Source organism: Trachurus japonicus, chromosome 16 (assembly GCF_045865225.1).
Source record: "Trachurus japonicus isolate A0001 chromosome 16, Traja_1.0".
NCBI classification, from domain to species: Eukaryota; Metazoa; Chordata; class Actinopteri; order Carangiformes; family Carangidae; genus Trachurus; species Trachurus japonicus.
Window position 1 is genome coordinate 13,163,157 of NC_140922.1, and position 13,479 is coordinate 13,176,635.

At 47.3% G+C, this 13,479-nt stretch overlaps 1 protein-coding gene across 2 annotated transcripts in view; it reads left to right on the forward strand.

The window, feature by feature from the left end:
- The first annotated feature begins 2,501 nt into the window (after positions 1 to 2,501).
- pou2f2b (POU class 2 homeobox 2b) overlaps positions 2,502 to 13,479 on the forward strand; it is a 39,336-nt gene continuing 28,358 nt past the window's right edge. Inside the window, exon 1 of one of the 2 annotated variants that reach the window (XM_085801651.1) lies at positions 2,502 to 2,806. In XM_085801651.1, coding sequence (XP_085657777.1) covers positions 2,707 to 2,806 — 100 coding nt within the window. In that variant the 5' untranslated portion in view covers positions 2,502 to 2,706. The remainder of the gene's footprint in view (positions 2,807 to 13,479) is intronic. The other variant, XM_085801652.1, reaches the window with a different exon arrangement.

Sequence of the window (13,479 nt, forward strand, 5' to 3'; positions counted from 1 at the left end):
TGAAGCAGAGGGAGAAGGACAATAAAACCTGGTTGTCTACTACAGGGGATGAGACATTTTTCATAATTAAGAATATGCCACTTTAGTGACCAGTGCACATTTCTTGACAGTGTGGTCGTCTGTTGATGATTGAGAGAAAGGAGAGTCTGGTGATGATAGGAAAATCATTTATTTTATGTGCAGTTTCCATTAAAACAGGCCTAATCAGGCGCAGCATTAAGTGAGCAGGTATAAACAGTCCTGCGGGATGGAGCTTTTAGGCCCTTCAGGAGCAAGAGCTCGCTCATTCCCATTGATTTGCCCGTATTGACTGCGATGTTTAAGGTATAGATTTTTCTATTTAAAAATCTATATCGACAATAATCTGGTGTGTAAGCGGTCGGCGTTGACTGATGCTGGCCTGTAATTGACAGCGTGTAACATGTCGTTCCCGGGCAGGGGAGAGGGCAGAAGGCGAAGAGAGGCATGCTGGGGAGGCCGGCATGCGTGGCCGGGGCGAGAGTGGAACAAGATCCGGGAGGAGAGGAGAGGAGGGGTGAGGAGGAGGAGGAGGAGGAGGAGGAGGAGGAGGAGGGTGGTGATCACCTCATCCCCTGACACCTTGGCTCTCTTATTTGTAGTGTGTGTGCGTTTTTATACACTTACTCACTCCCAATGCCAGTATGACAGTTGGTCATGCATATGGGGGGGGGGGGGGGGTTGTTCACTTAGTTTACACAGGTTGAACATTCAGCAACATGCATTTTTTCCAGCTTGTGGGGCAGCTTCACGTTTCTCTTGGCTTGGAACAGCAGTGGTCGCTCTTGCCTTCCTGTAGGCTATCTGAATAACCTAATGATGCTCCCTCGTACCGCTCAGGAGGGCTTATTAAACGGAGCACTGATGCGATAACTTAATTGCGTGCATGCTGGGTATCCTGGACGGTATTAACGTTAAGCACATATAGGTTTCCATGGATTCTCTCCTAGGGTCCACATCCCCTTTCCCAAGCAGGCCGGCGGTAATGCACTGATCACCATTGGCATCATTATAGCTGGTATTATTAAGAGAGGGGGGGAAAAAAAATCCAGAAATCAATACAGGATACCTTTTGCAGCGGTAGTGAAAACGAGGGAGGTGGAGGAGGGGGGTGGGTGGAGGGTGGATGTGGTGGTGGTGGTGGTGGGGAGGAAGGAGGGGATGGATGGAGGGAGGGAGGTGCGGGGGTGGGGTGGTGATGTGTGAGTAGTAGCGGGTCCCTCTCTCGCCTCAATGTTGCGGCCAGCCTAGTGGCAGATCGCTACAATCCTGGAGGGAGCCGGGTCGAATGAGCTATTGGGGTTCCCAAATAATAACGGGGACAAACAGACAGACAAAAAAGACACACAGACGGATGGACGGAGATAGGCAAGTGTTCCGATAAAAAAAAAGAAAAGAAAAGAAAAATACGCGACAACATAACCGGATTCTATATACGCCTTCTTGTTTCCGTGGTGTTTTTTTTTTGTGTTTCCAGTGTTTCTTCTTTCTCGCGTTTTATTATTTATTTATCCGGTTGTATTTATTTATTTATTTATTTATCGATTGATTGCGTTTTAATTACTGCCTTGTGACAGAGAGGGAGGGAGGAGGAGCGTCAGGGCCAAGTGCGCGCGTTGTTTGTGTGTGTGCGTATGTGTGTGTGAGAGAGCGACTGTGTGTGTGTGTGTATGTGTGTGCGAGTGCGTTTGCGTGCGCGCGATAGCACCCCCCCACCCACCCCCTCTTCCTCCACTTGTTAATTTATTAATTGATGATCGCCTTTAATAAAGCTGTGTCCTTTCTTTTGTAAATGTGCTCGCGACGCGATCCGCTGCTTGGCGCGAGCGGATGAATGTCTTTATATGTAGCCTTCATGCAAAGAGGAGAGAGAGAGGGAGCGCGTGCAGCTAGAGACCAAATACAATAGCCTAGATCAAACCAAATATAACAGAAATCCAAATAAGACTTTCTAACTCTGCTGGCCTTTTTAACACTTGTCTTGTTTTTCTACGTGTCATCATTTCTCGTGCTGTTTTCAAATTGCAAAGCGAAAAAACCAAAGCGAAGAAGCCGGGGCCGGGTGATGCTAGAGGAGTAGGCTAGCGACTGTTCTCATGCCTTTTCACACCTACAGGAAACATTAGTGCTGAGGAGTGAGAGGAGAAAATAACCTCCCGGGCCTCTATGTTTACTCAAGGAGAACGCTTTAGCAGTGCAAAGGTAACAGAGACGCAGGTGCATCCACGACAGGCAGGTGACACAACAGCCTCTTTTTTTTATTATCCCAAAGCTATACTACAATAGGGCCTGGAATTGAAACACAACTTTTTTTTTTTCTTTTCCTGTAGCCTGTAGAAAGTGAGGTCCGGATCTCCTTCTCTATCCGTCTGTGTGTTAGTCTGGGACTGTAATAGGCTAACCGCTGCACTCAAGGGACCATCCTACATCTATGTTCTATGCACATTTACACCAAAACTAATGCCGGCCACCAGTCGACATCCACAAATGTAAATAAAAGTGCGCAGCTGGGCTACATGTGTACACACCTAACGGCGAACGTTGCGAGCTCTCCACGCCAAATATTCCGCCAAAGCTGTCTACCAGAGCACCGGACCAAGACACAGAAGCTTCAGAAGAGGACAGAGCTCATCGTTACAGTACTTCTCTCACATTATTCGCATCAAAACAAGAAGCCGGAGGAAGATCATGTTTGTTCCCTTGCCGGTGCCGTTCGTGTTTCAGAGAACTGCCCCTGACCTCAACGCCTGGCGTCTCAAGTCCCCTCTGGCTCTCCGCTCCAACTCCGGTAAGACATGTTTTTCTCTTTTCTTTTTTCGCCTCTCTTCTCTCCCTGCTACACCTCCTCCATGTCGGTCAGCCATGCAGACCCAGCCCCGCCTTGCTCGGTGCCGATGCACTTGCAGCGGGGAGAGCAGTCGGCGCACACACCCACTTATACACGCTCACGCACACACACACTCTCCTCCGGCTCCTTTTCGAGGCTTTAAGCGGTCCTTTAACACTCGCGGGGCGGTTGTTTAAATAAAAAAAAGGAAGATTTCCCCCCTCGAGAGCTGCCGGAACGTCCAGTTTGATTGAAAATGAACGGCACAAAATATCCACGTTATTTGTTTTTTGCGTGCTGTCCGCTCTGTGGAACGATGCGACACTGTTCCACCCGTGTGCTCGGTCGTTTCCACGCCGCCTATATGTTCTCCTTTCTCCGAGTATTTCTCTCTCCCGTCTCCGTCCCCATCCTTCCCCTCTCCTCCACTGCCTGCGCCTGAGCCTCAGCCTCCGTCTCTCCCCAACTAGACTCTCGGCAGGCAGGGAATATTCATGCCAACTTATCGATCCTGCGGAGATCGATTCCTGGGCCGGTGGAAGCAGGGAGAGAGGGAGCTAGAAGGAGAGTAGGTGCACGGAGGAGAAGGAACGAACGAGAGCAGAGAGAGCAAAAACACAGTTATTTTGTCTTCTTTTTTTATTATTATTATTATTTCACACTGTTCTGTCACGGTGCTTTTATTCGTGTAGACGATTTGTTTGGGACTCGGCTCTGAGCTTGTCCAACCTCGCTGGTGACTTGCTCGCTCCCACTCGCGTGTTGGTCAGGCTGGGGGACAGACAGGACTCGCATCTTGTAAACACTCGCTGGAAATAGACTTCCAGTGACTACATCGCCCTGTCCCGTCGCTGCTTGGCTGCTGCACGGTTGAAAGCGGAGGGGAGTCACGGAGCAAGAGGAGGAGGAGGTGGTGGTGGAGGAGGAGGAGAAGGAGGAGGAGGAGAGGGGGGGGGTTGCTGGCTGGGACTGGGGTGCCGTCTGCGTTTCATTTGCGCTGAAGCGGAATAAAAGGACGCATGGTGGGAGCAGCCAGGCCGGCTTCAGTGTGTCACTGATTGTCGTTGTGAGAGAGTTCCAGCTCAGTCCAGCAGCTTCGACTGTTTCTCAGACATGCAACAGCTGCTCAGCCCATTTCCTCCCCCACCAAACCCTTTTGGAGAGGGAAGGATGCGCCGGCTCGAATTGTGCCTCTGTCCTCCTGCATGTGCGCTCTGAAGGACTGCAGCGTGTAGGGAAGTGATGGGGAATAACACACGAAGTCACTGGCTCTTTATTCTCTATGTAGCCTATCCAATAGTAAAGTTATTCACTAATGCATATGTATACCATAACTTGCGTATCAGTGCGTAATGGTGCGTAAATGTGGCTGGTGTGCACTTTAACCGGTAGATGGGCTCTTAAAGGGCCAGATAACCCCACCCCCACCCACCTTTTCTCCCCCCCCCTCTCTCCCCCCGGTTCACGGCTGCCCTCTCATTTCCAGATCAGTTCAAGCCCATTTGATTTCAGAGCTGCCATGCTTCACCCTTACTCCAAATACTCAGTCAACAGTGCGCGGCATATGACAGTGAAGGGATAGGTGATGGAGCGGGAGAGAGAAAAGGAGAACAGAGGGATGAGAGGGACCTGTTACCCACCATATCTCTAGAGATATACACACAGAGGAGAAGGGTTGGAGAGGAGGGGGACGGTGCCAAAGGGAGCGGAGACCGGGGAGGAGGAGTTTTCGCGCTCCGCACGTTGAAAAATGGCGAATGTCACAATGAGATAAAAAAAAAATGTGGAAGAGAGAGCGAGAGAAGGAGAGAGAGAGAGAAGCGAGTGAAAGTAAGAGTAGATGACAGAGTGAAAAACGAGGAGGGAGAGGAAAACCTAGTTTGAGCTTGAGAGGTGAGGGTAAACCACCGATGAGCCATTATGTTGCTGTGTCCCGGGCCTGGGCCAGCATCTGAATAAGCAGGCAAACTGATGGGATGTGTACACAGGCTGCTCGATTCCGGAGATGGTGGGATAACAGTGATTCACAATGCTATGCTGATTTTATTCCATTTTGATAACACAGTACAAGGTGCTGTCCTTTTCAAACTTAAAGGGCCGAAACTGAAATTTCTATGAGGACTGTGTGCAGGGGGGAAACAACGGGGGACGGAATCACATTAAAGTTCTCACACAGAAATATTGAGATAGAGTCGACAAACCACAGAGACGCCTTCAGCTGTTGTCTCGATCAGACCGCGTGCCCTTGAGCTCTAATCTGACTGCCCCAACCTCCACTGGTATAGCCGGGGCAGGACATTTTAATACCCACACACACGCAGGCTTTAGGAGGAGAAGGGGGTTTGTAGGGCCCTTGACTCAAGCTCTCAGTTAACTTGTCTCTTTGACTGGTGGCAGCTCCTTGACTCCTCCGAGTTGGAGCTCTGTGCCGGGTCACAGGTCACATCAGGAGTGTTTGACTCAGCCCCACCTGACCCCTCTCTGCCCCCTGTGTTTTCATTCTCTTTCATGTAACAACAGGCCTCGAGCAGTCATGCACAACCCCTGTGGGGGCTCACACACACACACACAGACACACACACATCGTCATAAAACGGACAGACCATCATATAGCATAAAACAAGCATGTTAGGTTGTTTTCCACCTGGGTAGCGGGCCGCTCTAACGGATCCGGGGTTTTGTTCTATTTTTAATGGCATTGTGTCTGTGAACATACAGGTCAGGGCGACTGCTATGTGAACTATTTGTGTATGTGTATGTGTGTGTACGTGTGGTAAAGTGGTTTGTGAAGCCATCAGCATTAACTGGCGTATGAAAGTTTAATGGGACATAGAGGAGAAACCGCAGGTTTTCCCACACAGCGCAGGGCTTGATATGATATGATATGATGGGACATCAAGGAGACTGGAGACTGCTTTTTTCTATCTCTCTCTTTCTCCCTCTGTCTCTCACACACACACTTACAAAAACACACACACACACACCTAGATTCAGTTCATCTCAGCTATGCACCTTCTGTCACACACCATTAACCACCTTCACATACCACATACTGTCTCTCTTTCACATACACACTTCCTGACACTCACACACACCTCTGATTTTAGACTTTCACGAGGAGCCTATATTCTTCTCTCTGCGTTTCAGACAGACGAACATGCAATAACACATTTATTGATATTTGTGTTCCTCATCACATTTCCTGATCATGAAGGGCCAATCTGATGTTTATATTTCACGCTCTGTATTCCAGTAAAATGCTCAGTCTTAGTCCATTAATCACCATGTCTGGACTTCTGTGCCTGCGCTGCCCTGGCTACTTTCAAGACATTTCTACGTGCGTCCAAGATCCCGGCTCATGTCTTTGATTGCTGCATGATGGGAGGCCATGCATGTGCTTACCCATTTGCTCTGTGTGTGAGAAAGCGAGGGCAGGAGTGCGTATGTGTGCGCACACGTGCAAACTAGTGTGTGTAGGTATAGATCGGTTTGTGGAGGGGAGCGTGCAAGTCGCAGTGTTAACATGATTGCAAATGACAAAATGTCAACCTGGGTTTGTTAGCAACATAATGGGGAATCAATAGACACGAGAAAGATGTCAATACTACATGCTTTATTGCATTAAGCTACCTCTCTCCTTCTCTGTAGCCCTCTCTCCTCTTCTTTTCCCTTTCCCTCCCACTCCCTCCTGCTCTCTGTCACAATACAATTCTCTCTCCTCTCCTCTCCTCTCCTCTCCTCTCCTCTCCTCTCCTCTCCTCTCCTCTCCTCTCCTCTCCTCTCCTCTCCCTGTGGTAGTAAAATTAGATTGCAGTATATGAGCCAGCCACAGGGTTCTGAATGCAGCAGGCCGATGGCACAGTGCTTCGGGAGCTAATGGGCTATCGTCTATTTACGTGTATTAGACTCTCGTAGATGCCCCCGACACACTTTGACAATGTGCTGATGCCCAGAGCAGCATCTGATGTTAAATGGATGCATTTTTGCAATAGGACATATGCCATATCAAACTCCGATCAAAGAAAAAATATTAAAACTCATCATAAAATATTCATCATTTTTGCAACAGAACAATATACCTTAATTTACGAGCATGTAATAACACTTGCTTGTATAATTACCTGCTTCAGGTGACAATGTTCTCTTAAAATTGATATATAGCGCTTGCGGATTAAGCCTGTTACATGGTTTTGGATTAAACCAACCAAATCCAGTCTCTAAGTGTGTGATGATAACATTATATGTTATTTGTGTTGCTGCAGGGTTTGAAAATTCCTTTTAATCCTATTAACTGTTTACCTTTTTATGGATTTGCACAGGTGTGCATATGTGCCAGTAGTTTGTATTTATATATAGTATGTGGATGTGTGTGCGCGCACTGATGTGTGTGTTGGCTGAGGCTAATGTAGTATTAATGCTGATGAGGTCCCATAGCTCATTAGCAGCAGTGAGTGGTATTGAGTTTCTTCCAGGGAACAGAACAGACGAGGACTCACACACACACACACACACACACACACACACAAAGCACATCCTCATCAACCATTAGGGTATTAATAACCATAACCACACACCTATACACGCACTCACGCACATGCTTTCTCACCAAACAAAGACCTTTTCACAAATGCTTTTTAATATGCAAACTCTAACAAAGACACATTGACACATACACACCGGAAAACAGCAAGAAAACCATGCAAACATATTCATCTATAGACCACCCATTATTCTTGGTTGCGTTCTCTGCACGCTATGTCATTGCACCGGCACATGCACATTCCCAGACTCACACTCAGAGGAATAATTTTGTGCAGTTGGTCGCTGTGTCCAGTGAAATACAGCCTAGCATTAGTTCTAATCAGAGGCCGGGTGAACAGGCCACTTAATCAGACCTATCACCTGGAGAACACACACACAGAGGGAAAGACGGAGTGTGTGTGAATGTATGTGTGTGTGTGTGTGTGTGTGGGCAGTTAATCAACATATCAGCAGGAATAAACACATACAAACCACCTGACTCCATCCAGGCTATTGATTTATACCTCTTTCTGTGTTTCACGTTGCTTCTCCCTCTCTCTCCTTCAATAACATGATGATGATGTACATACTGATAACTCAAGCGTTCTTGACCTCTACATGGGGGAGCTCTGAGTGAGCGTGTGTGTGTGTGGACGCTCGGTCAGTGGTGGCCAGGCTGTTATCAGGGCTGGCCTCGCCACATGCTGCCAATCACCCACATCAGACTAGGCAGTCTAAACAAGCCTTTGAACACCTGCTGACCATATTGAACAATTGATTAGTTGATTTTGGTGCGTTTCTTTTTTCTTTTTTTTCCAGCCACATTCGTTCGAACACGAGTGCAAAGTCTCAGCAGCAGGCTCTATACATTCCCTTGGTCAGATGGCCCAAAGCTTTGCACATTTCTTCGTAGCAGAACATGCAAGATCTGAATAGTCTATTTGCTGAGGTCTCATAAACAGACTAACAATGTGTTTTCGCCAGCAGCTGTCTTTTTTGTTGTTGATTGCCGCAGGCTGTCACCTCTGCCACCCCGCTCATGTGCCAGTACATTTAGATAATAAAAAAGACCAATAAAATCCAGGGGTTTGATTGGGTGTCTCCCCTTAGCCCAGCAGAGCAGATGACTAAATCAGGGGTCCTTCTCTCCATTTCATTTAGCTGATAAGATTTATGGTAATGAAGGGGTCCTATTAACCTTTAGGGTTCCACTGCTGTCCTTCAGAGTGAGGGTGGATGAGAGTGCTTACTGATCGGGCTCTGAGGCGGAGGCAGCGAACATGTCTGCTATAAACAATGTCACATCATCGCGAACCCTCTGGAGTGCACTCACACACACACACACACACACACATACGTATATACATACAAAGCAAAGACTATCCAGAAGCAGCTCAGCTCTTTGAGAGAGTTGAATGCATGTTTAATCTCCCACCTCCCTTTCTCTTCTCAGCATTTTCCCTTTTCTTTATCCCCTCTATCCTTCCTGCTCTCCATCCTTCTCTCTGCAGGAGCACTCTGTTCTGAAATTAATCTGTTGTACTCCACCACCTCTTCTCCCTCTCATTCCCTGGTGCAATCTCTCTTACTCTGCCTTTCTTTTATAAGTGCATAGTCCCACTCTCTTTTTCTCGCTGCTTGTGAAAGCACCTGACAGGATATTAAAAATACTCTGGAGTTAACAAGGAATTTTATGCAATTGAAACAAAAAGAGATTGAAATACATTTTGTTTCCTGTCTAAATTAGCATGTTGGAACAAAGCCAACACATCTCCAATGAGTTGCTAATTACCCCACCTGGGCTCCCTCTCTACATCCGTGTGTCCATACCAACCATATTCAGTGGTCGTCTGTAAATATTAAGGGGGGTAAAGAAAAAAGGGGTGGGGGTGACAGAGGGAGGGGTAAACCCCTCCTTTTTCTGTACAAGGCCTGCGCTCCTCTGTCCCTTTGTCTGCTTGTAAAGGGGACGAGGGAGGAGGTGCAGAGTGGGGGGTGCCGAAGGAGTGACTAAGTGACCTCTCTCTCCCCTTTCTTTTGACACTCCCATGTTCTGTCCATTTTGTTGTGCACGTCCCTCTCCTCCCTCCCCTTTCATCCTCTTTCGTTACCCCTTTTTTCAGCCTGGTTAAGTCGCCATGGCTATTGGCCTCATGTCCTGTTCTCTCTCTCTCTCTCTCTCTCTCTCTCTCCCTCCCTCTTTCCCTCTCTCTCTCCCCTTGCATCTTCGGCAGCAGCAGCCTGGTTGCCAAAGTGTCTGTAGGACACATTAAGGCCCATAAAAGCCGAGTCTGCAGTCGCACTTTCAACCACCAGTCAGAGGTAGTGTACAAAAGTGACTTTAAATGAGTCTGTGATTACCCTGGAACATGGAGAGATACTGAAGTGGCCAAGAGAGTGTGAGACAAGGCCGGGGCACCAGGAAGAGGTAAAGAAAGAGAGGCTCTTAGATGTTTCTTGAGTCTCTTAGGGAAAATTGAACAGAAACGAATATTTGTTTCTCCCCAGCGGCTAAGAGCTGAAAAGATTACCTGAGAGGAATGAACGTTCGAAAAGTTATAACCCACATTTCCTGTCAACCACCCCCCCAGCCCCCACTCATCACAACCTGCTCACCCCTCCCCGTCACCCCTCTGCCTAATTGGCCACATGCTGCCTTGAGTGACAAGTGTAATCATCAGTCAAATTATGATCAGGGAAAAGGTGGAGGCCAGGGCGGGTGGAGGAAGAGGAGAGGAACAGCAGAAGGTGGTGGTGGTAGTTGAGGGGTGGCGGGGGGAAGAGGGAGGGGGGAGGTTTAAAGGAAGTGCTTTGATCAGAGATAGAGAGGGGGTGAGCAGGCAAACAGAAAGAGCTACATGGAAACCTGCTGTCCACACACCTGCTGCTTCATAGATGGGCAACATTAGCGCCATCAGACCTCAGTGTGCTATTAAACATCACAAGCTCTCCAACAGGCCTCTGTAACCACAGTTAATGGGCACAGGAAGCAACAATTGTCGTTACAATGTAAATAGTTTTGAACACGGACTTGTGTCTTTTCCCTCTGCTTCTTCATGTGAACCTGAACAGCAACAAAACCCTCCCTCTGCTGTAATTACAATCGCAGCACAGAGTAGAACAATGAAATCACAGGGTGTGGTAGCAGCACGGTCTTTGATTCTCATTTGGACACACCAGGCCAGCTTCGTGTTATATATGGATATACTTTGTTAGCGAGAGCAGATGTTAGCTATCCAGCCAGCTAACAAGGTTTACAGTAATTAGGAGTGCTGATGAAGCGCTTTGATTCTCCGGCTGTGGCGGCCCTCTCATTAGCGGCTAGCTAGCTAGCGCTGCAGCAGGCGCTCCAGTCACATCCTATTAGGCGGCTCAATGTACACTCTGAATTAGGAGCGGGAGATTAAGTGGAGATGAAAACTGTCTGCGTACACACAGATACATGCACGCGCACACACACACACACACATGCACATTCATACACACACACATCAGTTCAGACGGTTGTAAAAAAGACCAGCGTACACTCACTGTTATAATGAGGTTAGTAGAAGAAAATTTCTCCTTTAATCAAACATTTTTAAAGGCACTACACATGAAGAATCCTTCAAAGGCAGCCTATGTTGATGCCAAAAACAGTATGATGATGAGATCTAAATTTAGTTTTTTTAATAAGATAGATTTATGTGAGTGTTTATCAGAGGAAAATAACAAGTGCAACAAATAGAACAGGAAGAGAATCACAAGTTTCAAGATATCAGACAAGTTTGTTCATGTCTATGCGGATGAATTCTCTTGTGTTTAATCCAGATGGTAAATTACGTCCCTGTGTTTCCTACAAATTAAAGAAAACAAAAAGACAACCTTGGAAATACACCGTTATTTTCCCCCTCTATTCTACTCCTCAGTATACGTCAATACTCTCCACACGCTCCTCTCCGCGCTCTACTCTCTCTCTCTCTCTCGTCGTCTTTTGTGTGATGGAGTGATTATTGAGGACGTGGCTCCTGTGTTTAACGCTGGTTGATGAAGTCTGCCTTTGTCTGTCTGCGCTAACCTGTCGCAACCGGGACACCGCTTATAGCAAAATCAATACACAGAGTAGGAGAGAGAGAGAGAGAGAGAGAGGCTGGGCAACAGAGGTAGCGAAAAGGAAGGGGTGGGGGTGGGATGGGGGGGTTGTTTGTAGGTGTATAAATGCAACCGGAGTGAAGATAGAGCAGGAAGTCATTGGAAAGAAAATGGAAGTAAGTGAGATGGAGGTAAATTTAAATACAACTGCGTAGAAGCTGAAAGGATAGTGATAATATAGTGATAGTGAATGGCTTCTGTCATTCATAGCGCTGTGTGTGTGTGTGTGTGTTTGTTTATGTCTGTGTAAATGAGGTCTCTTACAAGTTCTGTCACTTGTGGTGTGTGTGAATTGTTTAAGTGTGTGTACAGGAGCATAATGGGACAGGCCCTGTCTGTGTGTGACGATGACGGTCTGCATGTGTGTGTGTGTGGAGCTTCGTTTGCTTCCACTCCCCAGAGTTAAAGCCTGTGTGAAGAGGAGAGGGGAGCAACACAGGGATGAGGAGGAGGACAGAGGAGGGATAGAATGGGGAGCAGGAGAGGTGTAGGTAGGGGGTGAGCTGGGGGGGTGTAGGGGGGCAGTTGTGTGAGAGAGGCACAGCTGGGAAATGAGAAATGCAACCCCCCTCCCCGTACCACCAACTTACACTCACACATAAGGCACAGACACACACACACACACATATATACACACATGATCCCCATCTCTTTATCCTCCCCTCAGGAAGGAAGGGGTGGAGGTGGAGGTAGTGGTAGAGAAGAGGGGGGGGTGGGGGTGAAGGGAAGGGAGAGGCAGGGGGGGATAGGAAGAGATGGAGAAGGGGACAGATAGGGGCATTAAAATTCATGGCCTTTTTTTTATTTTCCCTGCTGAAAATCAATAGTGTTTACTATGAATGAGTGGAACAGTGGACAACAGTGGTGCCTGGGGGACAGAGGGAGACAGAGAGGAGGAGGAGGAGGAGGAGGAAGAAGAAGAAAAGAGAGAGGGAGAGAGAGGAGAGAGGGAGAGGCAAAGAGGAGGAGGGGTGACTTTATTGCGATAGGCAGAAGCACCAGAGGCCAAGGTTAAAGACCAGCAGAGGCAGAGAAACACAGAAGTAAATTCAGTTGTCTTCTAAAACAGACAGAGTACCCTGTAAATGCATATTTACTACAGGCTATCACAGAAAGGTAATGCAATGTAAATCACAATGGGCCCAGCTGTAATGTTCCCCGCTGTAATATCTACTGTTCAACTGTCTTTACTTCTCTGACTTTCCATTCTTCATTCCTCGCTTCGGCTGACTCTACCTATCAAAAACTGTGTGTGTGTATGTGTGTGTGTTAATTGGCAGCCCACAAACACCAGCCGACATGGTCTCTGACAAACAAACAGCCGACGCGTACACATGCACCCACAAGCTGTCACACACAAACAACACACAAACACAAACTCCAGGCCAGTTCACACTGAGTTGTGCAGCAACCCTGACCCTGTTTCCTGCTACCGAAAGCCTAGAAGTTCAGGATGGCTTGCCAGTGTTTTGATTAAGCACTGTCTGTATGTCTCACACTGCTTGATCAAAGAAGAAAAACATTGTGTTGTTCTGTGTGTTCTGTGTGTTTTTTTTGTTGTTGTTTTTTTTACAGCATGTGGCCCTTACATGTTTTACAGTAATCAAAGCTTTTAGTTATGTTGTTTTTCTCCCAGCAAAAATTCTGTCAGTAAATAGAAAATGGGCCATTTAAGGGTGCCAAATGCTACTTTTAAATTACTGAAAAGTTTTTATTTTGTTTTTTTCACTCAGATAAAATTGGCTTTTTTTTTCTCTGCATTTCTTTCTTTTCTGCATGTATGATATCAGACTCTCACCATGGAGTCTGTGTCTTGTTTGTTTTGTGTTCATCTGGGGTGGACTGCATGCATGTATGTACGTGTGTGTGTGTGTGTGTGTGTGTGTGTGTGTGTGTGTGTGTGCATATCGGCCAGCATGTAGGCATGGCTATCTGGTGCGTACGTGCCCATGTCATTGTGCACACACTGGTGTGTCCATGCA